The following is a 24286-nucleotide window of genomic DNA, read 5'->3' as shown; positions in this document are numbered from 1 at the left end:
ATTTCTGTTTTAATTCTCTGTGGTAAGGGAGGTACCAGGGAGCCTTGTGAGAATAGGAGATGGGTTTAGTGGTTAGAGGGGCAAGGGCACGGTACGTGGATTCGGAAAGAGTCACCCAGTTGTGCCAGATTGAGTGGGAAGGGGAGGGAGTTTGTTGAGAAACTGGGACCAGAATAGTTCATTTGAGATCTTTTTGCGGTAGGTGATGGAGTTTGTGGCACGGGTTGGGGTATCAAGGGCTAGCATGAAGACAGGGAGGCAGAAAGAGCCTAGGAGGTGATCCGACCAGGGGACATGTTCCCAACGGGTCATATCTGGAAGTTTTATGCTCAGTCAGGTCAAGAAAGCTAATGATGTCAATGGAGTGCCCCTTTTCATGGGTAGAGGTGGGCGGGGAAGCAGTGAAGCCTAAGAAGGTGAGGAAGTCTTTGAACTCAGTTGAGTCATTGTTGGTGTTGTCTAGGTGAAGGTTTGTCACCTATGATCAGTAGTCTTTGGAATTTTAGATAGGCCTTTGTTATGGTCTCAAGAACAAAGTCAGAGGATTTATTCCAGGGGTTGGGTGGGCAGTAAAGTAGCAGGATGCCTAATGGGTGGGGGGAAGTTCATCGTTTATTGAGGCTAGCATGAATTCCAGGGAGGGGTGACTACCCTTTTCTAAGAGCTCAACATTAAAGAATGATTTGTAGAGAAGGGCTAGACCTCCTCCTTTTTGATTTAATCTAGGAGAGAAAAGACCGTGGTAGCCTGGGGGACAGAGTTCATTTTGTGTGAGTAAGTCATCTTTTTCGATCCATGATGCACAAAAAACCCGGATCAAAATCCTCAAGTAAATCTTTTACTATTTGGGTCTTATTTCTGACGGACCTGGCATTACAATAGAGAGTAGGGACTGGGGTGAGAAAGTCAGAGGTAAGGATGGGCAGGTTTGCTGGGGGAACAGGTTTTAGGGAGGAGAGGTTTACACCTCAGTGCTTTTTGAAATGATGGGGTCTGGAGGATACTAGCATGGGAATTCTGAGCCCAGGACAGATGTTGTTGGGGAATGTAGCATCGGGAGAGTTTGGGGAAGAGGTTTTTGGGAGTGGGAAGTGTTTGAGGGAGCAGAGAAGGAGGATAAGAGGCCAGAGTGAAGGAATTCGGGGGCGGAGCAGGGCTCCCACGCTGCCCGAAGTCACCGGGCCGAAGAGAGGAGCAGCCCCGAAGGCAGGGAGCTGCTTCTGAGGAGAGCGATGAGTCTCATGCTGATAAACCTTCCTCCTTCTGTATCCCCCAGGTATGTTAACTTGGGGAGGAGGCATTTGAGTGACTTGCTAGCCCTGTAGTTTGCATTTTTTAATGACATAGGTGACTTTTTTTTTTCCCGTCTCTTTAATTTTAAGAGAATATGAAACATTGTCCCCCAGCTTTATCACTTAACTTGTTACTACCACTTTTTTTTTTTTTGCTTTATCTGGTTTCTTTGGGCTCCTTAAACCTGTCGGGTTTGGGGTGGGCATAGAGAGCTGCAAGCTGTGTGTGAGCACTGCATATAGCAAAACGTTACCTGAATGACTATTTAGAAAGACAGCCTGACGTAAGAGTGGAATAGTGAATCTCAGGAGCTCAAGCTCAGGCAGTTAATATAATTTCAACATTTATAGTCTCAAATTTAGTTTCAAAGCAGAATACAAAAAAGCAAAAACGGAGTCATCAAGCATCAGGAAGTTTACAAACAAAACCTAAACAGCCAAAATTTTAAGCATAAGTAGGCCTTCAGCAGTTTTTCTGAAAATGGAATAGTTGACTGAAGCATGTTCCATAGTCACACAGTGAGAAAATATAGAAATGACTAAAAGTAGTCTTAAGCCTAACCTACTTAATTGAAAGGAATTAACGTAGTGTATCTAGATTTTTTTTTTTTTCTCTCTGAAAGCTTTTATCAAAGCTCCTCATGAGAGGCTCCTGAGGAAAATTAGTTGTGGGATAAGAGGCAATATTTTGTTGTGGGTTAGTAATTGGTTTTTGGATAGAAAACAAGAGTACAGTTAAATGGGCAGTTTTCTCACTGGAGGAGGGTAAATGGAGGGATCTGTTCCGAGACCAGTGCTATTTAACATTTATAAATGATGATGGAAATTGGAAAAAGTGAGGTGATTAAATGTGCAGATGACACTAAACTGTTCAGATTTACCCCTGGGACTTTACTGCCTTTTTGGAATACTCTCTGGAAGTGGTTACCCTTCGGGACATAGAAAATCTTTTTCTTATTATAAAGTAATGAAAATCTGAAAACTTAATTCCCCAAAAGTTTGAGTGCAGACAAAACTTAATGTTTATAGGGATCTTCAGACCAATGCTCGAGTACCATAACATTAGAGTTGCTGCACTCAAAAACTTTTGGGGAGTGAAGCTTTCAGATTTCCATACCCTTAGGAACTACATTGCTGGTCACCTTTACTTTTGAACTTGACTGTAACAATGTTTTGAAACATTGCTTTAGACATTTGAATTCTCAGTTTCTAGGGTTTAGAACAGGGGTGTCAAACTCCCTCCTCGAGGGCTGCAATCCAGTCGGGTTTTCAGGATTTCCCCAATGAATACACATGAGATCTATGTGCATGCACTGCTTTCAATGCATATTCATTGGGGAAAACCCGACTGGATTGCAGCCCTCGAGGAGGGACTTTGACACCCTTGGTTTAGAATAAGACTATTTCCTGACTTGGCATGAGATACACAGATAAGGCGAAAAGCCTTCTTGGCCCTTCGGGCTAGGGTTCAGGCTTAGGCTTTATCTGCTAACTGTGTTAAGATTTCCTTGTAATTGTTAAATTGTTATGAAGGCAATGTCAATTTTTTTTTTTTTTTTTTTTAATCCTAAGTGGCTTAAGAAATTTAAGTGCTAGAGAAGAAATTAATGTTATACGTTAGCTGTAGACTGGCTGGGGGCAGGGTCTCGAACAACCTTTTTATGCTTTTGTGTTCCTTTATTACTTATTGTGCTGACTAAATCATACTACTTTATACAGCTACAGCTCACTGTATAGTCTTTTTCGGGTTTTTTGTGCTGAAAGTAAGGACTCCTCTTGAGTTATTGACCACACTGTAAGAGGTTCCTATTCAGCCAACCCATTAATTCTGTAATCTTGGTGTCACCAGCCAGACCCTAAATTGACTGAACAGTTTCTTTAATAAATGAAGCAAAACAAACTAAGTCGGATGGATTCAATGTAGTTCAAGCCTGTTAAATATCTTCTTACTCTACCAGCATATCAATTATGCTGGGAGTTTCCACTTTGTGGAGATGACACTATTCTCCAGACTTAGAAATAAACCTAATCTGGGTTAGATAGTTAAAAACTAAAGGGTGTGTAAACCTGGTGGGAGAATACTACACTCATGTTCTCATCTAGCTATATGCTCTGCAATATGGCAACTGCTCTCAGACTGGAGAAGGAGGAGGCAGGTTTATGTTCTGTGGAAGCAGCCTAGCTCTCAGCAGGGCTTGATTAACCAATAGGCCCAGTAGGCACATGCCTAGGGCCTGAACTTGTCAGGGGGGCCTGCTGAAGAAACAAGTAATAAACTCCTGAATTTTTTGGATTTCAAACAGCGATGCCCCCCCCTGGGGAAAATTGGCAAAGCCGCGCCCCCCCCCCCAAGAAAACTAGAGGTAACCAGTGGCAACCTGCACAAGGCACGATCACACCATCCCAAGCTAAGCCCTAGAAAATTCACATGCATGCCCGCTGCAGTGCAGTCTGTTGCAAGCTGGGTGTGGCCACTACCAGCCCCCGTTGGTTGCCTCAAGGGGGCTTGTCAGGTACATCATCACTCTGATTCCATTGGTTCCCGCCCGCCCATGGCCGCTGCTCCACGTCCGCCTGCTGCTACCTGCCGCTGCCACAACTCAAGGAAGGTAAGGGCCCCTTCTTCCTCCCTATGTCCCCAGTCCGTGCCATGTCCCCCTCACTGCCTTCCAGCCATTGTCCTCCCTCCATGACTGCCTGCTGAAGTCTGCCTTCCTCCCTCCCTCCCTTCCTACCAAGCTGAAGCCTGCATATCCGCCGCAGATCCTCCTCCTCTGCCCCCAGTCCTCCACCGCTCGGTGCATCTCTAAGAAGGTAGGGAAATGGCCAGCATGCAGCAATTGCATGCCACTGGACCACAAGCCTCCTCACGATGTCAGTTCTGACGTTGGGGGAAGGATCATTTAATAAAGAAGATATAGATATATTTAATAAAAAGCATAAACAAAACAGGTAAATGGGGGGTGGGCGGGGCATGTCCAGGGGGCCCATTGTACTTATGTGCCTGGGGGCCCTCGAAGAATTAATCCTGACCTGGCTCAGGGACAGAAAAGCCCTCTGGGGAATTTAAGTCCACAGAGCACACATTACTTAGACATCTATTACAAACACTTGACTAGTTCTTATACAAGAAACTGAGCAAATGTCCACATAACATGGGGATAGAACAATTATTAATATTTACTTTTTCCTAATTTTGGATCACAATTACCTAAATGTGTGCAAAAGATGTTTCTTAAAGTATTTTCAGCTATATTTCAAAAATTTCTGTTTGTCTCTAAAGTATTGGTGATATAAAATTGAAAATGAACAAAGAATTAATGTAAAACTGTTGAAGTTTATTAACACATGCAGACTGTAAAAATGCAGGCAGACCTTAGGAAATTGGAAGACTGAGCATCCAAATGCCAGATGAAATGTAATGTGGACAAATGCAAAGCGATGCATATTGGGGAAAAATAATCCAAATCCTAGCTACCAGATGCTAGGGTCCACCTTAGGAATTAGTGCCCAAGAAAGACAATACACTAGAAACCACATGCATAATGTGTAACAGCAGCCAAAAAAGCAAACAAGATACTAGGGATTATTAGAAAAGGTAATTTTAAATAAAACTAAGAATATTGTAATACTTTTATCACTTCATGGCATGATATCACCTGAGTATTGTGTTCAATTCTGGTTGCCGTATCTCAGATAATAGTGGAATTAGAAAAGGTTCAAAGAAGAGCGACTGATAAAGGCGATGAAATTCCTTTTGTATGAGGATGATAGACTAAAGAGGTTAGGGCTCTTCAGCATGAAAGACAGCTGAGGGGAGATGATTGAAGTCTACAAAATTCTGAGTGGTATAGAATGGGTACAAGTGAGTTAACTTCTACTTCATCAAAAACTACATGCTTTGAAGTTACAGGGATATGCGTTTAAAACCAAATGGAGGAATTATTTTTTTTCACTCAAGCATAATTTAAGTTCGGGAATATTATAACTTATATACCTAAAGAGACATATGATCACAAAACTTTTATTTTACTTTTGTGATTATGATACCAACACACCAAGGGCCTCAAAATAGTACCTGGCGAGCCGTGAGTTTGAGACCACTGATTTAGAGCATGAGCTAAATTACTTGCAGCATAGTTAATAGATGTCTGCAACCGGTGTCTATGGAACACCATCCCATATTTCATCCCTACCGCCTTGTTTCCTCCCTCTCCTTCTCTTGATGATATGAGCAAGGTTTGTGGGGGTAGTGCAGGAGGTCTTGTTGACTAACAGTTTTTTTGAAATGTTGCCTGTTTCCATAATCTTTTTAGCTTTTATAGGCTTGGGACTGGCACTATCTAACACTGCATCAATTGATGACAGAGTGGCATATGAGAAACAGAATACTAATACTTTTATTTGTTTGTTTTATTAAAATTTGATATGCTGTCTGGCTTATTCAAGCCACGGTGGCATACAATCATTACAGCAATATAAAAATATAAGAGCCAAGCAATAATAATCCATTTATACCCAATATTGGAAACCACATTTTCAAAAAGATATAAAAAGGAAGGAGTCGGTATAGAGGAAGGCTACTAAAATGATGCATGGTCTTCGTCATTAGGCGTATGGGGACAGACTTTGGAGGAAATGCAGGAGAGGGGAGATATGATAGACGTTTAAATAACTACTTGGCATAAATGTGTACAAGTTGAGTCTCATTTGAAAGGAAGCTCAGGAATAAGAGGGCATAGGATGAAGTTAAGAAGTGATAGGCTCTGGAACGTATGCAGGTAGGGCTAGTCTCAGGGCGCTAGCCTTTGACCAGAGGGCCGCTGCGTGAGCGGACTGCTGGGCACGATGGACCACTGGTCTGACCCAGCAGCGGCAATTCTTATGTTCTTAATGCATTGCCAGAGGATGTGGTAACAGCAGTTAATGCAGATGGGTTTAGAAAAGGTTTGGATAAAATTTCTGGAGATGAGTCTTTAGTCTGCTATTGGGACAGACGTGGGGAAACCAATGCTTGCCCTGGGATTGGCAGCATGGAATGTTGCTGATTGCGGGGTTTTGCTGGGTACTTGTGACCTGGATTGGCCATTGTGGAAACAGGATGCTGAGCTAGAAGACTGCTAGTCTGACCCAGTATGGCTATGATGTTGTGGAATTAAGTGTTTAGTCTCAATTCAGAAGAATACAGCAGATTTACCAAAGAAATGGGCAAAGGCCATTAAGTGTCTTTTTTTTTTTTTTTTTTTAAACATCCTGCCTTGAAACTATGCAAGACCTTACCAGAAACCAGCAAAGGGGTAACATGATCAATATGAAATTTTTAGTATATCAGTCTCACAGCTGTGTGTTCTAAAGAAACTGATTAATTAGAAGCTTGTATTCCTAAATACAAAATAATTCCATAGTTCACCATAGATAAGACAAAGTTGAATTATAATCCTGTAATGATTAGGGAGGAAATAAAGAGTGAAAAAACCCATAAACATAAACAATTCATATGTTACGAACCAAGGTGTTAACCTGGGGCTCCATTGACAGAGGAATTAAGAAGCGTACGTAATACTTGGAAGTCTTAATATTTAGATGCCATCAAAATTCAAGTGATCTTGGTATACTATAAGGATTCATACAGAACCATAAGATCTTGGTTTTATCAATGTTCAACTTTAAACAAACTGAGGTAGTCTAGTATGTTTTGAAAACCATTTTCTAAATTCCCCTAGTGATCTCAGTCAGGATAAACTGGAACTAATACAAATCATTAGCATAGGAGAAAAGCTTCTCGGCCAAGTTTAACACAATTTTGACCTAATGAAATCATGTAAAGATGAGGAGATAGGAGACCCTTGTAGAACATTGCAAGGAAGGACTTGCAAATAACTTCTGCTTCCTTTCCAGAATTTTATTCAAATAACTGACTCTTTCCTTTGTGCAGAAAGGATGTGCCATTTGTTCTACTGTATGATGTGCATCATGTAGCTGCAGTTTGGGTTACTCTTTTCTATCCCCCCTTTTTACTGAATCACAATAGTGGTTATTAGCGCAGGGAGCCACCCTGAATGCTCCGCAGCTCCTGGCGCTCATAGGAACTCTGAGCATTGGGAGCAGCACAGAAAATTCAGTGCAGCTCCCTGCACTAATAACTGCAATTGCAGTTTAGTAAAAAGGGGGGGAGGGGGGTATATGCATCACTTTGCACATGCTCACATTAACCCCTTCTTAAGCACAACCTTCAGAGCTGTGCTTAAACCCTTGTATCTTATGGATTCTTAACTCTCCATACTCTCCATACAAAGCCATGCTAGTGGTTACCGCACAGTAATGGCCCTGAAGCCCATAGAGATTTACAGGGCTTTGGGACTGGTGCAGCTTTGTAGAAGAGGGGGTAAGTTTATCATCTGACATTTGGATGGCCAGTCCCAAAGAACAACTTCAAATAACTTTGCATCAACAAATCTATCTATCTATCTATGTATCTATCTCTATCTAGCTCCCTGCACTAATAACTGCAATTGCAGTTTAGTAAAAAGGGGGGGAGGGGGGTATATGCATCACTTTGCACATGCTCACATTAACTCCTTCTTAAGCACAACCTTCAGAGCTGTGCTTAAACCCTTGTATCTTATGGATTCTTAACTCTCCATACAAAGCCATATCTCTCTCTCTCTCTCTCTCTCTCTCTCTCTCTCTCTCTCTCTCTCTCTCTCTCTCTCTCTCTCTCTCTCTCTCTCTCTCTCTCTCAAAAGTGACACAATATAACTTTGAAATTTTGTTCTTAAGTACTATGTCAACGATCTATACACAATAGGATTGGACAGGGCTCCATATTCTGTCAGGGGTGGCAAAGTCCCTCCTCAAGGGCCATAATCCAGTTGGGTTTTCAGGATTTCCCCAATGAATATACATGAGATCTATTTGCATGCACTGATTCTATTAGATGATAATAGATCTCATGCATATTCATTGGGGAAAACCTGACTGGATTACGGCCCTTGAGGAGGGACTTTAACACCCATGCTCTAAGTAATGAACTAATAAAAAGGTAGTTTTCAGCAATAACATTTTTCAAATTTAGAAGTTATGCATACAGTGTTCCATCATACAATTCCTCCTTAGCTAAGTTCTTCCCACAGTGCTATTATGCTGCACTTTTTGTAAGATCTGAAAATAAAGATTTTAAAAAATTATATATTTTATTTTCAGATCTTACAAAAAGTGCAGCATAACATGCATGTCATATCCATAACAATTAAGCACTTTTAAACATTCGGAATCAGTTTATCAATACACAGTGGCGTACCAAGGGGGGGGGGGGGGCCGTCTGCCCCAGATGCACGCTCCAATGGGGTGCACAGCCGGCCGGATCCGGAACCTCCCATGCTGCTTCAAACCGTACTTCAGCACGGCTGCCCTACTTAGAGCAGAGTCGGCAGCCGCGCTGAAGTGAAGAAGGTCCCACGATAACTGGGAAGCGGTAAGTGATGGGGGGGGGGGGGGGGGGGGGGGGCAGGACCGGCAGCCACAGTCATCGCAGGATCTTGCCGTAACTAACTGCGTCTGCCGGCCCAGCCCCCTCCGATGTCACTTACCTCTTCCATCAGAGCAGAAGCAGTCATCGTGGGATCTTTGGGACGGAGAAAGATAGGTTAGGGTGACATGAAAGGGTGTGGCGGGTGATAAAGGGGGGTCAGGGTGCTATGAAAACATGGTAAAGGGTGACAAAGGGGGGTCAGGGTGCTATGGAAACATGGTAAAGGGGGTCAGGGTGGTATGGATGCGTGGTGGAGGGAGAGAAAGGGGCAGATGCTGAAGGAATTGCAGGGAAAGAGACATAAGGGGGAACAATACTGCATGGAATTGGATTGTAGGGAGCGAAAGGGGGCAGAGGCTGATGGAAGTGGGGAGAGAGAAGAGGGCAGATGATGGAAGTGGGGAGAGAGAAGAGGGCAGATGGAAGGAGTGGATAAATAAAAGGGTACATGATGGGAAAAGGATTGAGTTAGGGAAATACTGGAGGGGGTGAGGGAAAGAGGTGGCGAGCTGTAGGTAGACAGTAAAAAAGGAAATTGATGAGAGGGTAGTAAGAATGTAATCTAGATGCAGAAAATAAATCGAAAAGGAAAATGAGTGAAGAAAGGGATTGCAGAAGAGAGGTGTGGGAGAGGGAAGGAGAGGAGAGAGATGTCGGACCAATGGGGTGAAAGGAGAGATGGAAGGGGGAGGCATACAGTTTCTGGAAGGGGCATAGAAGGAGAGAAGATGCCATATGGGGGCAGAGAGATGGCAGACGGTGGATGGAAGGAAAAGAGAACAAGAAGATGAGGAAAGCAGAAACCAGAGAAGACAAAGGTAGAAAAATTTTTCTATATTTATTTATTGCTTTAGGAGACATGTCACTGTTTCTGTGGTGTTGCATTGTATGCAGAGTCCAGCTTCTTGCTGGTTCAATTTAACCTTTTGTCTATATTCCTATTTTATCCCCCCTTTTACAAAACTGTGGAGCGTTTTTTAGCACCAGCCATGGTGGATACCCAGAATTCTATGAGCGTCAGAGCTGTTACCACTGTGGCTAATATCCACACTACAGTTTTGTAAAAGGGGGAGGGGTTAGTTTGTGATTACATATTCCATACTAGGCAAAGGTGTTTTCTGTGTGTTCGGAAGACATGGTTTTCTGTTAGGATTGACGGCGTAGGATTGATCTGTACTAGTCTGGCTTGTTTAGTTTTACAATGGGTGTATTGATGTTGTACTGATCACTGCATATGTAAGGTGCTGCCTTTTCCTAGGTTCTCATGTGACATGTGGCTTGTTACTAAAAATCATGTTTTTCATACAGATGTGGGGGGGGTGCCAAAAAATGATGGGCCCCGGGTGTCACATATGCTAGGTACGCCACTGTCAATACCCAGAAATACCCTCCTCCCATCCCAACCATCAAAGAAAAGACCAAGGAATCGGATATACCCACCCTCCCATCCCTGGATGTGCAAATACTATATCGGCAAAAATAAAACTACAACAATTCTACAAAAGACATCAATGGACCCCACACTAATTTGAATATTTTGTGTTCCCTGACAAATCCATATTTTTTATAGCCAGAAACAGCAGGATATTGAGCAACTGAGCATTGGGTTCAGACAGTGAGCGAGGCCCTGTTGTCCAAGAATAATTTTAAGATGTAAGGGTTCCTGGATGTTTAATATGGAGGATATGGTGTTCCAAACTTTGTCCCAATACAATTTAAGATGTGAATGTTGATATATGAGGCAGTGTACCTTCAAATTTTCCACAGGACCAGCATAGATTGGAGCCTTCATTAGAAAATTTAGTGAGTGTCTGTGGGATCTATGTAGGAGAAATTATATTGATTGAAGGACTGGAGCTGATCGAGTAAATTTAAATACTCTGGTCCAAACTTTCTGCCAAAGCTCATCAGCAGTAATATCCAGGTGCCATGCACTTATCAATTCATTTATAGACACCGGAGAGGTTTGTCTTGTCAATGCATACCATCTAGAGGATACACCTTTAAGTGGGGCTATAATATGTTGAAGAAGATCAGGCATGGATTTCAATTTTAATAGATCTGGTATTGAAGCACAAACAGTCTTTCAATTGAAGCCAATTGATATATTGATTGGCTGGTAAGGTGAATTTATCACATACTTCAAAGGATAACCAACAATTACTAAGAAGATCTTGTAATGTTCATATCGCATTTTTGCCAGATAGACCAATTCAAGGTGGTGATATTGTGGGTTTTTTTTTTTAAGTATTACTATATATACTCAAATATAGGTCAATCCGAATTTAAGTAGACGCCCATTCCCCCCCCTCCAAAAAAAAGGAGGAAAAATGGTTGACTAAGTCGGGGGCTTAATATTCAAGTGCCATGCCCTGCCAGGATCTGCACCCAGTGTCCCCTCCGTCACACCTTCCCCTGCAAGGTTCTGCAACAAGCTTCCTTCCCTCCCTTCCCTGCACTCAGTCCTATTCCCTACCAAGATGTGAACCAAGCCCCCTTGCCTGCCAGGCTCTGAACACTGTCCCACTTTTCCTTCCTGTACCCTCTTCCCCCTAAAAAGAGCTAACCTTATCAGTGATAACACAATGGGCTTGATTGTGCCATACTCCCCTCTGTCCTCTAACCCAGCCAGCAGATTACTGGTAACCATTCCCCTTAACTTAAACCACATAGTGGTAGGCCGGGACAGGAGGATCCCTTCCATCTCCTGCCCCAGCCAACACTAACAATTACCACCCTCATTCCCTCCCTCATGTACCTGTTTGTTCCTTGGTGGTCCAGCATGTATCCTGTGCTGAAATCCTCCAGAAGATTGTAAAGGTAAGTAGTCAGCGGCACACCCAGGTGGGCACACAGCAGCAAGCTTTTCGTGCTGTCCATCAGCCCTGCACCGCTCCTTGCTAGGCTGCTATGAGAACTTGCAGCAGCCTCAAGGAGCAGTGCAGTGCCGGCCCGGGTGCACCGCTGGTTACTTACCTTCACAATCTTCTGGAGGATTTCAGCAGGGGATACATGCTGCACCACCAGGGAATAAATGGGTACATGAGGGAAGGGAGGGTGGTAATTGTTAGTGTTGGCTGGGCAGAAGTCAGGAGGGGTCCCTCCTGTCCCGGCCTAAGGCAGGCCTGCAGGAAGTCCAGGAGGGTTTTGGGTGGTCACTGAGGAATGACCCAAAAATAAACCAGGACCCCCATTTTTGGGCCAACTTTTTGGCCCCAAAATCCCGGTTTATATTAGAGTATATACAGTATTTTTCCATAGTGAAATTAGAGTAGTATCCTTTCATCTGATCTTAATTGCGAGAGGAAGCCGAAAATGAGTGCTCCCTGCTGGAACCCTTGAGAGAGCCTGTTTTGGCGAAACGGGTCCCGTCAGGCATATAAGCATTGGGGCAAGCATACTGCATTACATTAAAGGATAAGTAAAGAATGACACAAACCTGGCTCGTCATCTTTGTTTTCAAATATTCATTGACCGTTACTTATGCTGATCTTCATTCCTGATAAGTGAGGATTTTTGTGTTGTGTGGAGTTTTCCTTAACACCTCACTTCCTATCTTCTATCTTTTTCGTCTTGATGCTTCGGGGGAGCACAGGGGGCACATGGTGTGCGAGTGAGAATCCCTCATACCATATCACTGCTGTTTGTTTTGAGTGTTTTTTTGGGGGGTGGTATCCTTCCTGCCAATTTTCTTTTTTTTTTTGGGGGGAGGGGGGGTTCCCAGTGCTGAGTCTGTTGATTTGCCGGGAAGGGCCATTATTGGTGGGTAGGTGCTGCAGGTTTTTTTTTGTGTGTGTTTTTCCCCAACAGGACAGATATTGTGCATGTATAACATGCACAGCATTTGGTCTTTACCAGTTGCTTTTTTGGATCCCTTTTTTAGTGAATTGGGAAGCTGTTAGAGCATCAATTGCTCTAGTTTACATGGCATTTTAATAATAATAATTAGGTTATTTGCATGGTCGGATCAGGGAATGAACAATCATGCAGAAAACCAGGTGGTGAACTGTTTTCTGCATCGGGTCGGCAAATGTGATTGTCACCAAAGCTTTTAAAACAGGTTTAGCGACCATCGCCTCTGGACCTGAGTATGTGATGCTATGCTGAAATTTGACTATGAACTCCCAAAAGTAACAATTTCATTTCTGAGGGGAATTGGTTATTCTCTACATGATTTTAGAAACTAGAGCTACCAGACGTGACATGGACTATATTCCCTCTAAATGGAGTGCGTGATCAATTGCTCATACAAAAACAAATGTGGGCACACTTGATCAATTCTTATAGGGAGCATTGGACATGGAATATACATCATACAGCAGCTTCCAGTGGTTTCCTTCTACTATGACAATTTAGGTTTTAAAAAACTTAAGGGCATTTTTTTTTTTAAACATGACCTAAAATGCCCAGCAATAATATGTAGCCTTATGATGAGGAAACTCCCACTGTTGTGAAATGGAGATCATATTGTTATAGGGAGCACAGCTACTGTACACAACTACAGGAATGGGCCTACTTTAGAAACTGCATGATCTCCAACAGCAGAGGAAGCATCTCCTGCCTGGGTGAGGGGGTGTGCGGGAAGAACTGTGTGGCAAGGTTCTCCTGCACGATAAAAATGCAGTTCGCTGTGTTAAGAGCATCTGTTCTTGCAGTGACTCCTGTATGTGTGTTAGTTCTGAGGTTGAGAGATTAGCTGAGATTAATTCTGGGTTAATGAATAACGTTTGGTGCCGATTATTTACAGGCAACAGATTTCCTGCTCCTTTTGGTTCCAAACTCCTTGCTTATTAAGGAATTAATGGATATGGAGAAGGGCAGCAGGTTGGTGTGTGAAAATCAAATGCCACCAGATACAGGAAAATTTATACACATTTATTTCCCAAAAAAATAAAATACATGTCCTTTCAATATACCGTATGGTATGTAAGGCTCTAAGAACATAAGCAGTGCCTCTGCTGGGTCAGACCAGAGGTCCATCGTGCCCAGCAGTCCGCTCTCGCGGCGGCCCAACAGGTCCAGTACCTGTGCAGTAATCCTCTATCTATACCCCTCTATCCCCTTTTCCAGTAGGTAATTGTCTAATCCTTTCTTAAACCCCATTACTGTACTCTGCCCTATCACGTCCTCTGGAAGCGCATTCCAGGTGTCCACCACACGTTGGGTAAAGAAGAACTTCCTAGCATTCGTTTTGAATCTGTCCCCTTCTATCTTTTCCGAGTGCCCTCTTGTTCTTTTATTTTTTGAAAGTTTGAAGAATCTGTCTCTCTCTACTTTCTCTATGCCCTTTATGATCTTGTAAGTTTCTATCAAATCCCCTCTAAGTCTCCTCTTCTCCAGAGAAAAGAGACCCAATTTCTCCAATCTCTCAGCGTATGAAAGGTTTTCCATACCTTTTATCAGACGTGTCGCTCTCCTCTGGACCCTCTCGAGTAACGCCATATCCTTCTTAAGATATGGTGACCAAAATTGGACGCAGTACTCCAGATGCGGGCGCACCATCGCCCGATACAACGGCAGAATAACTTCTTTTGTTCTGGTCGCAATACCTTTCTTGATTATACCAAGCATTCTATTCGCTTTCTTGGCGGCCGCTGCACACTGTGCCATCGGCTTCATTGTTGTGTCCACCATTACCCCCAAGTCCCTTTCCTGTGTACTCTCCTTCAATAATATCCCTCCCATCCCTCCCTCTACGATAAGATTTCCAACTCGGGGACCCTGCTGCTATGTGGCAGGCTTTGTCATTCAGTGAATAGAAGTTGTTTGTAGTACAAATACACAATATTCAGTCCAATATCCTGAATTTCTTGGGCTGGTTAGGGCTGGATCTTATGCTGGTAACAGTGACTTATGTGCACTATTTCAATATGTATTTCAGTTTGTGATGAACACTCGGATTACAAGGATGCCAGGCTCCTGTACAGATTCCGGAAAGATGACGGCACGTTCCCACTGGACAAGGACATCAAGGTGTTCTTGAGGGGACAGAGCCTGTATGAGACGTGAGTAATGTTGCTGGATGTGTGTGTGGTCTGTGGGTGGTATCCTTTTGAGGTCTTAGGTTCCTGTATGAGAAGCAGATGCTACAGCTGAATTGTACATGTCATGTGCTGGCTTCTTGAAGCTGCCAAGTCCAGGCTTTTTGCACTTGGTGTCTTTAGATTTAGGTATCAAAAGGACAGGCTGAGTAATTCTTACCCTGCACATGGAGACTTCATCCTGTCTTAATGCATGTGTATGTATGAATTTATTTTTTATTACATGTAAGAATGAGCTGTAATAGGATAAACCAGGATAGGATCTGCAGCTTACACAAGGGGTGTACAATTGCACATCTTGAGACCAAGCCACAGCCTGCTTAATGGAATCCCTTTTTTTTCCCTTTAATGTCCTCTTGCTCAAAAATGATTTATTTTAAAAATCTGTAATTTCTTTCCTCCGCCATTCCTCTAAACAAAGTGGAATTTATTTTTTTCTTTTTGAATCCTTGCTGGTCTCATTTCTGAATTTTTGCAGCATTCATTCTTTATCTGACTATAAGGAAACCTATTGATAACGGTCAGAATGAAATTCAGCACTGTACGAACATCAAATGACATGGAGTGAAGTGCATCTTGCTGGCGAATAAGTGGGGCTTTGGCTCCCCCTGCTGACACTGCACTGCAAATCCTCTGCATGACATTAAAATGGTTTAGTGTACCTAGGTTAAATACTAGGTAAACTTGCAAAGCCCAAGAAAGGAATTAACTGAAGCAAGGGAGGTTTGTGCTCCATGTTTAAAGAGTAATGCCGCCTAACACTGCAGGAGGTGCTTGAGTGACATGTCTGGTCTGTTTCACCTCCAGACTGGTCAGTATAGAGGACTCCATCTTGAAAGCAAGGGAGGAGAACGGGGTCACGTATCAGCGGACCATCTTTGGTTGTGAGCTGATTGACTGGCTGATTCAAGAGGGGGAGACGGGAAGCAGGAAGGAGGCTGTGGAGCTGTGCCGGTTGCTCCTGGAGTATGGTATAATTCAGCATGGTGAGATTAGCTGGGATCTGGGGATGCTGATGTCTCTGGGGTCTGACGGCATGGAAAGCTTTCTGTTAGCTTCCCTTCCTACTTTCTCCTATCTTAACTTTGAAATGGGGGTGGGATGGGGTAGAATTGTGGTTAACTTCTCATAAGAATGTATTGCTAAAGTTTTTTTTGCTAAAATTTACTAAAATTTAATTAATCTGCCCTTCAGTCTTCAGATAGCACAATGAAGATAATATAGAAATTGGTATATTTATAATTTTAAAAAATTTGAAAATTTTAATGCACACAAACCCAGATTTAATTTTCAAAATAATGCTGCAAAGAAGAAAATGCTCCTTGTTCAGGAATCCTGTTATGGAGGGGGTGAGAAGTGAAAATATTTTTGAATGTCTGTGCAGGTGAATGTGAATGTTACATAGATGCACACATTTTCAGTGCTTTTTCTGTGCTGCTTTGACTTTACAGTCTTGAACAAACACCATTTCTTTGACACAAAGCTGCTCTATCAATTTTGCATTAACTTCCGCCGGCGGCGGAGACTAACTGAACTGCTGAATGAGGAAACATTGCGTTCATTACCTGAAAGCCCAGACAGTCCCTTTTGTCTCCGCAAACTAAGCTCTGAGCAGAGTGCTAGCTTTCACTCAGGTGAGACTGGGGCAAGGGGCAAAGTATTACACACTACTTTTCTTTTTTTTTTTCTTTTTTTCACAGCTCTACAGGAGGTTGAGAGCATATACTAAAGACTTTAAAGGAAGTTTGGGGGAGTTAGAAGAAAAAACTTGTGATGCTATAAAAGGGGTTGAAATGGTAACTAGGAAGAATGGGTTCTGTAAATTTTTTACAAGTCCAGTGATAAGAACATAGTATGTTGCCTCTTATTTGATGTGATGACATTCAGCTTCACCTATGGGTACAAGATATAGGGAAGTGAATGAAATGCATGTGTAATTTTGGTTTTTTCTTTTTGTAGAGGTGGGCAATTAAGTAAATATTTTAATGAAAGATTAATCATGTAACTTTTTTAATCCATTGATTAGTCATAGTAATATATATTGATAACATATAAACAAAGTTTCAAACAGGCCCACCCAGCAGTGGATCAGCTGTGATGTGGCTGACCGATCAGGTTTCTTAAATTTGACATACCGCCTGGGGAAGGGGATTCTCTCTAAGCAATTTACATAGGGGGTGAAGAATTTATGTGCACAACAGAAGAGTGGGACTTGGGTGTGATTGTATGTGATGATCTTAAGGTGGTCAAACAGGTTGAAAAGGTGACGGCGAAAGCTAGAACCATGCTAGGATGCATAGGGATGGGTATAGCCAGTAGGAAAAAGGAGGTATTGACTTTGAAACCTCATTTAGAAAATTGTGTAAAATTCTGGAGGCTGCACCTTCAAAAAGATATAAAAAGGATGGAGTTGGTCCAAAGGACGGCTACTAAAATGATATGTGGTCTTCATCATAAGGCGTGGGGACAGACTTAAAGATCTCAATCTGTATACTTTAGAGGAAAGGCAGGAGAAGGGAGATATGATAGACATTTAAATACCTACATGATGTAAATGCGCATGAGTCGAGTCTCTTTCATTTGAAAGGAAGCTCTGGAATGAGAGGGCATAGAATGAAGTTAAGAGGTGATAGGCTCTGGAGTAATCTAAAGAAATACTTTTTTACAGAAAGGGGGATAGATGCATGGAACAATCTCCCAGAAGAGGTGGTGGAGACACTGACTTCAAAGGGCCTGGGAAAGGCACATGGGATCTCTCAGTGAGAGAGATAATGGTCATACCTGACAATATCGCTCCCTATGTACCCTAGCATCCTTCTAGCTTTCTCCATCACCTTTTCAACCTGTTTGGCCACCTGAAGATCATCACATTCAATGCTCAAGTCCTGTTCTGTCATGCACATAAGTTCTTCACCCCTAAACTGTACCGTTCCCTTTGGTTTTTGCAGCCCAAATGCATGACCTTGCATTTCTTAGCATTAAATTTTAGCTGCCAAACTTAAGACCATTCTTTCTTCATGTTCATTTATATTGTTCACTCCATTCTGGGTGTCTAATCTATTGCAGATTTTGGTATCATCTGCAAAGAGGTCAATCTTACCTGACATTCCTTCAGCAATATCATTTATAAAAATGTTGGAACAGGTCCAAGAACAGAACCTTGAAGAACACCACTGGTAACATCCCTTTCCTCAGAGCGATCTCCATTGATCACTACCTTCTGTCGCCTTCTACTCAACCAGTTCTTGATCCAACCCATTCCGAGGGCACTCTATTTATCAAACACCTGTGTAAAACAGTGTCAAAGGATTTGCTAAAATCTAAATACACCATCTAGTGCACTATCTCTATCCAATTCTCTGGTCACCCAGTCAAAGAAATTGATTAGATTTGTCTGACAAGACCTATCTCTAGTGGATCCATGTTGTCTCCGGTCCTGTAATCCACAGGAATACAGAAACTTCACCATTCTCTGTTTTAAAAGCGTTTCAATTAATTTGCTTACCACAGAAGTCAGACTTGCCTGCCTGTAATGCCCTACTTCACTTTTGTGGAGAGGGACCACATCTGCCCTTCTCCAGTCTTCTGGTACCACTCCTGACTCTAGAGACTCATTGAAAAGGTCATTCAGCAGAGCCACCAAAACTTCCCTAAGTTCCTTCAGCACCATCTGGCCCTATTGCTTTGTCTACCTTTATTTTAGCTAGCTCCTCATGAACACAACCCTCTGAAAATCGATCACTGTCTACTACTCCTCCATCCCTATTAATGTTTGTCTTCTGTGGTCCCACTCCCTGTGCCTCAGCTGTAAACACAGAACAGAAATATTTGTTAAGCAATTCAGCCTCTTTATCAGCTTCTACATATTTCTCCTTCACCTTTGAGTCTCACAATGCCACTTTTGCATGTCTTCTATCGCTAATATCTATAAAAGTCTTGTTTTATCGTGTCGGCTATTTTTTCTATCATGTTGGCTATTTTTTCTTCCATTTGCATCTTTGCTTTCTTGACTACAAGACCAGCCTCAACTTTTCCAGATATTTTTTGCCTGTCTTCCACTTTCTGTGTTCTTTTGTAATTTATGAAAGCTAACCTCTTATTCCTTACCTTCTCAGCTACTACTTTAAGAACCAAAGCAGCCTTCTTTTCATCTTACTTTTGCTTACTTGACTCGCACAAAGGATTGTCACTTATAATTACTCCTTTCAGTTTTGCCACTGCATTTCCACTCCTTCCAGATGTTCCCATCCAGACAATTTCTTGACGTAATCCTCCATCTGAACAAGGTTAGTTGTGGGTTGTGTTTTTTTAAAGTCTAGAACCTTTGCTTTTTGAATGAGTCCTCTATACCCATTTTAATATTAAACCATACCATACCAAGCAGTGATCATTGGCTGCCAGATCACCCACTGTAACATCATAAACACTTTCCCTGTTTGTAAGCATTAAGTCCAGTATGATCCACCCCACATGAGTTCCATTACCAACTACTGAAACAGTAGTTTTTGTAGAGAATCGAGGAGGATCTCCCTACTAGGGATACCCCAATCAACATCCAGCAAGTTAAAATCACCTATTGTAATAAAATTTTCTCTATTTTAGATATATTCTGAATGTCTACTATTAAATCTCTGTCCACTTCTTCCAGCTGTGAAGGAGGCCTTTTATCACACCGATGAAAATAGTGGAATGAGGAAAGCAAATGGGATACAGCACTGCCAGGGTACAAGCTCTATCGCCAGGACAGGTCAGGGCAGAAAGGAGGTGGAATAGCCCTATACATAAAAGAGCATACAATCGACAAGAATGGACACAGCAGACGACCAACATGCTGGAATCGCTATGGGTTAAAATACCGGGTAGGAAAGGACATGAAATAAAGATGGGCCTATACTATCGTCCACCCAGGCAAACCGAAGATTTTGATAGAGAAATGGAAACCGAGATGAAGCGAGAATGCAAAAGTGGTTACACAGTTATTTTGGGAGACTTCAACTAACCTGGGATAGACTGGAATCTTGGAAGCTCAAGATGCGCTAGAGACATAATTCCTGGAGGCTATACAAGATTGTTTCATGGAGCAGCTTGTTAAAGAACCGACGAGAGGAAATGCCACTCTGGATCTAATTCTAAATGGGTTAATGGGCCCTGCAAAGGAAGTGGAAGTAGTGGGACATTGGGAAACAGCGATCATAATATGATAAAGTTCAAAGTTGAAGTAGGAATACCAAAAGGAAAGAGAACCATAGCTTCAACTTCAGGAAAGGAAACTACAAAGCGATGAGGGAAATGGTAAGGAAGAAACTTAGGAACACTTCCAAGAAATGGCAAATGGTAGAACATGCCTGGTTTGTTTTTTTTCAAGGACAGTGAGCGAGGCGCAAAATCTGTACATACCCAGATTCAGAAAGGGGAGCAAAAAGAGTCAAACAAAAGACGCAGTATGGCTGACTAAAATAGTGAAGGAAGCGATAGGCAATAAGAAAAATTCATTCAGGAAATGGAAAAAGGACAAAACTGAGGGGAACTGGAAGGAGCACAGGAAGTGTCAAAAAGAATGTCACTGTGTGGTTCGAAAAGCCAAGAGTATGAAGAGAGGCTAGCCAGGGAGGCACGAAATTTCAAACCGTTCTTCAGATATGTTAAAGGGAAACAGCCAGCTAGGGAGGAGGTGGGACCGCTGGACGACAGACAGGAAGGGAATAGTGAAGGAGGGGAAAGAAGTTGCAGAAAGACTTAACATGTTCTTTTCGTCTGTATTTACAAACGAAGACACAACCAACATACCAGAACCTGAGCAATTCTTCAATGGAAATCAAACCGAAAAATTAACATCCATGGAAGTGAGCCTTGAAGATGTACCCAGACAGATAGAAAAACTAAAAACTGACAAATCCCCGGGTCCGACGGAATCCATCCAAGGGTTCTGAAGGAATTAAAGGAGGAGATAGCAGAACTACTGCAGCAAGTTTGCAAACTATTCCTGAAAACAGGCATGATCCTGGAGGACTGGAAGATAGCCAACGTTACACCCATCTTTAAAAAGGGATCAAGAGGTGACCCGGTAAACTACAGACCGGTGAGTCTGACCTCTGTTCCAGGGAAAATGGCGGAAGCGCTGATAAAAGAAAGCATCAATGAACATTTGGAAAGAAATGAACTTCTGATACCAAGCCAACATGGTTTCTGCAGATGGAGATCATGCTTAACTAACTTATTGCACTTCTTCGAAGGAATCAACAAACAGATGGACAAAGGAGACCCCATAGACATCATATACCTAGATTTCCAAAAAGCCTTTGACAAGGTGCCTCAAGCATCTACTCCGGAAACTGAAGAACCATGGGGTGGACGGAGACGTACAAAGATGGATTAGAAACTGGTTGGCGGGTAGGGGTGAAGGGCCACTACTCAAACTGGAAGAGGGTCACAAGTGTTGTTCCGCAGGGCTCGGTGCTTGGGCCGCTACTATTTAATATATTCATAAATGATCTGGAAACAGGGACAACGTGTGAGATAATAAAATATGCAGACGACACCAAACTATTTAGTGGAGCTCGGACTAAAGAGGACTGCGAAGAATTGGAAAGGGACCTGAACAAACTAGGGGAATGGGTGACAAGATGGCAGATGAAGTTAAACGTTGAGAAATGTAAAGTACTGCATGTGGGAAGCAGAAACCCGAGGTACAACTATACGATGGGAGGGATGTTATTGAATGAGAGTACCCAAGAAAGGGACTTGGGGGTAATGGTGGACATGACAATGAAGCCGACAGCACAGTGCGCAGCGGCCGCTAAGAAAGCGTATAGAATGCTAGGTATAATCAAGAAGGGTATTATAACCAAGACGAAAAGTTATCCTGCCGTTGTATCAGGCAATGGTGCGCCCGCATCTGGAATACTGCGTCCAATATTGGTCACCATACCTTAAGAAGGATATGGCGTTGCTCAAGAGGGTCCAGAGGAGAGCGACACGTCTGATAAAAGGGATGGAAAACCTTCCATACGCTGAGAGATTGGAGAAACTGGGTCTCTTTTCCCTGGAGAAGAGGAGACTTAGAGGGGATATGATAGAGACTTATAAGATCATGAAGGGCATAGAGAGAGTAGAGAAGGAAAGGTTCTTCAAACTGTCAAAATAATAAAAGAACAAGAGGGCATTCGGAAAAGTTGAAAGGGGACAGATTCAAAACGAATGCTAGGACGTTCTTCTTTACCCAACGTGTGGTTGACACCTGGAATGCGCTTCCAAAGAACATAATAGGGCAGAGTACGGTACTGGGGCTTAAGAAAGGATTGGACAGTTTCCCGCTGGAAAAGAGGATAGAAGGATATAAATAGAGAATTACTGCACAGGTCCTGGACCTGTTGGGCCGCCACGCGAGTGGACTGCTGCGCATGATGGACCTCGGGTCTTATATTCACCATTCCCTCTTTCCAAATTGATCCACAGTGCCTCTTCCTTGCCCTATAGATACTGCAATTGTGTGGCTTTAAAATGATCTTTAACATAACGCTACTCTCCCACCTTTACTTTCTATCCTCTTTCCTGAACAGGTTATAGCCCGGTATAACTACATCCCAGTCATGGGTCTCTGATCACCACTGTATCCAACTCATCTTCTTCCATCACAGCTTCTAAATCCAGAATCTTGTTTCCATACTTCGAGCATTAGTGTATATACTGCTTTAAAGATATTGCCCCCTTTCCCATCCTTAGCTATGCTACGGCTGCCACGTAAATGTAGTACGAGGTTATTTTATATTAAATTGAGCACTCTGAGCAATTCTCCTATAATATCAGTGATTTTTCTATCCTCGTGACAATTTTTTTGTGGCCAAAATTTGCTGACGGGTCTGAGCTGTTGACTTTTTCTGATCGGTGTCTGAGCACTGATTTGACTGTCATTGATGGGAAAATAAGACGACATCTCGGACCTGTCAGAAAATGTCACTGTCGAGCAGCACCTGACACTCCCCCCCCCCCCCCTCCCTGCGTGCCCTGATGCCTCAAACAGCCATCCTTCCCCCCTCACCTTGTTTATGATGGCTGGCTGTAGGGATAAGAACATAAGAATAGCCTTACTGGTCAGCCCTTCAAGCCCAGTAGCCTGTTCGCATGGTAGTCAATCCAGGTCACTAGTACCCGGTCAACACCAAGGTGTAGCAATATTCCATGCTACCGATATAGGGCAAGCAGTGGCTTCCCCGTGTCTTTCTCAATAACAGACTAGACTTCCACCAGGAACTAGTCCTAACCTTTCTTAAAACCAACTACGCTATCCGCTGTTACCACATCCTCTGGCAACATGTTCCAGAACTTAACTATTCTCTGAGTGAAAAAAAGTCCTCCAATTGGTCCATTCTATTCTGCTCAGGATTTTGTAGACTTCAATCATATCTCCCCTCTGCCATCTCTTTTCCAAGCTGAAGAGCCCTAACCATTTTAGTCTTTTCTCAGACAGGAGGAGTTCTATCCCCTTTACCATCTTGGTTGCTCTTTGAACCTTTTCTAACACCACCATATCTTTCTTGAGATAAGGAGACCAGAATTGAACACAATACTCTAGATGAGGTCACACCATAGAGCGATACAGGGGCATTATTACATTCTTAGTCTTGTTAACAATCCCTTTTTAAAATTCTTCCTAGCATCCTATTTGCTTTTTTTTGGCCGCTGCCACACATTGGGTGGAAGATTCATCGTATGGTCTACGATGACACCCAGATCCTTTTCTTGGGTGCTAATCTTCAAGATGGATCCTAGCATCCGGTAACTGATTCAGGATATTCTTCCCAATGTGCATCACTTTGCATTTGTCCACATTAAATTTCATCTTCCATTTGTACCCCCAGTTTTCCAATTTCCTAAGGTCTGCCTGAAATTTTTCACAATCTGCATGTGTTAACTTTGAACAGTTTAGTGTCATCTGCAAATTTAATCGCCTCACTCGTCGTTCCAATTTCTAGATTATTTGTAAATAAGTTAAATAACACCGGTCCCAGTACAGACCCCTGCAGCACTCCACTGTTTACTCTCCTCCATTGAGAAAAATGACCATTTAACCCTAACCTACAACTTAACTTTGCCACCTATCCCATGATACTTAATTTTCTCAGGAGCCTCTGATGAGGAACTTTATCAAAAGCTTTCTGAAATTCTAGATACATTATATCAACCGGCTCACCTTTATCCACATGTTTATTCACACCTTCAAAGAAGTCAACAGAGATTTGTGAGGCAAGATCTCCCTCAGCTGAACCCATGCTGACTCTGTCCCATTAAATCATGTTTGTCTACATGTTCCACAATTTTATTTTTTTTATAATTGTTTCTACCATTTTGCCTGGTACTGAAGTGAGGCTTACCAGTCTAACTTCCCGGATCTTCCCTGGAGTCCTTTTTAAATATCACCGTAA

The 24286-nt window shown here is 42.6% G+C and overlaps 1 protein-coding gene across 2 annotated transcripts in view; it reads left to right on the top strand.

Moving 5' to 3' along the window:
• Positions 1-24286, top strand: part of LOC117368826 (DEP domain-containing mTOR-interacting protein-like) — a 57923-nt gene that overhangs the window by 17318 nt on the left and 16319 nt on the right. For both annotated transcript variants that reach the window (XM_033962561.1, XM_033962560.1), the window contains exons 3-5: positions 14705-14828; positions 15672-15850; positions 16316-16498. In XM_033962561.1, the coding sequence (XP_033818452.1) occupies positions 14705-14828; positions 15672-15850; positions 16316-16498 (486 nt within the window). The remainder of the gene's footprint in view (positions 1-14704; positions 14829-15671; positions 15851-16315; positions 16499-24286) is intronic.

This window comes from Geotrypetes seraphini, chromosome 11, assembly GCF_902459505.1.
Source record: "Geotrypetes seraphini chromosome 11, aGeoSer1.1, whole genome shotgun sequence".
NCBI lineage: Eukaryota > Metazoa > Chordata > Amphibia > Gymnophiona > Dermophiidae > Geotrypetes > Geotrypetes seraphini.
The sequence above is the reverse complement of the archived record's forward strand: the minus strand, read 5'-3'. Positions and strand labels throughout refer to the sequence as shown.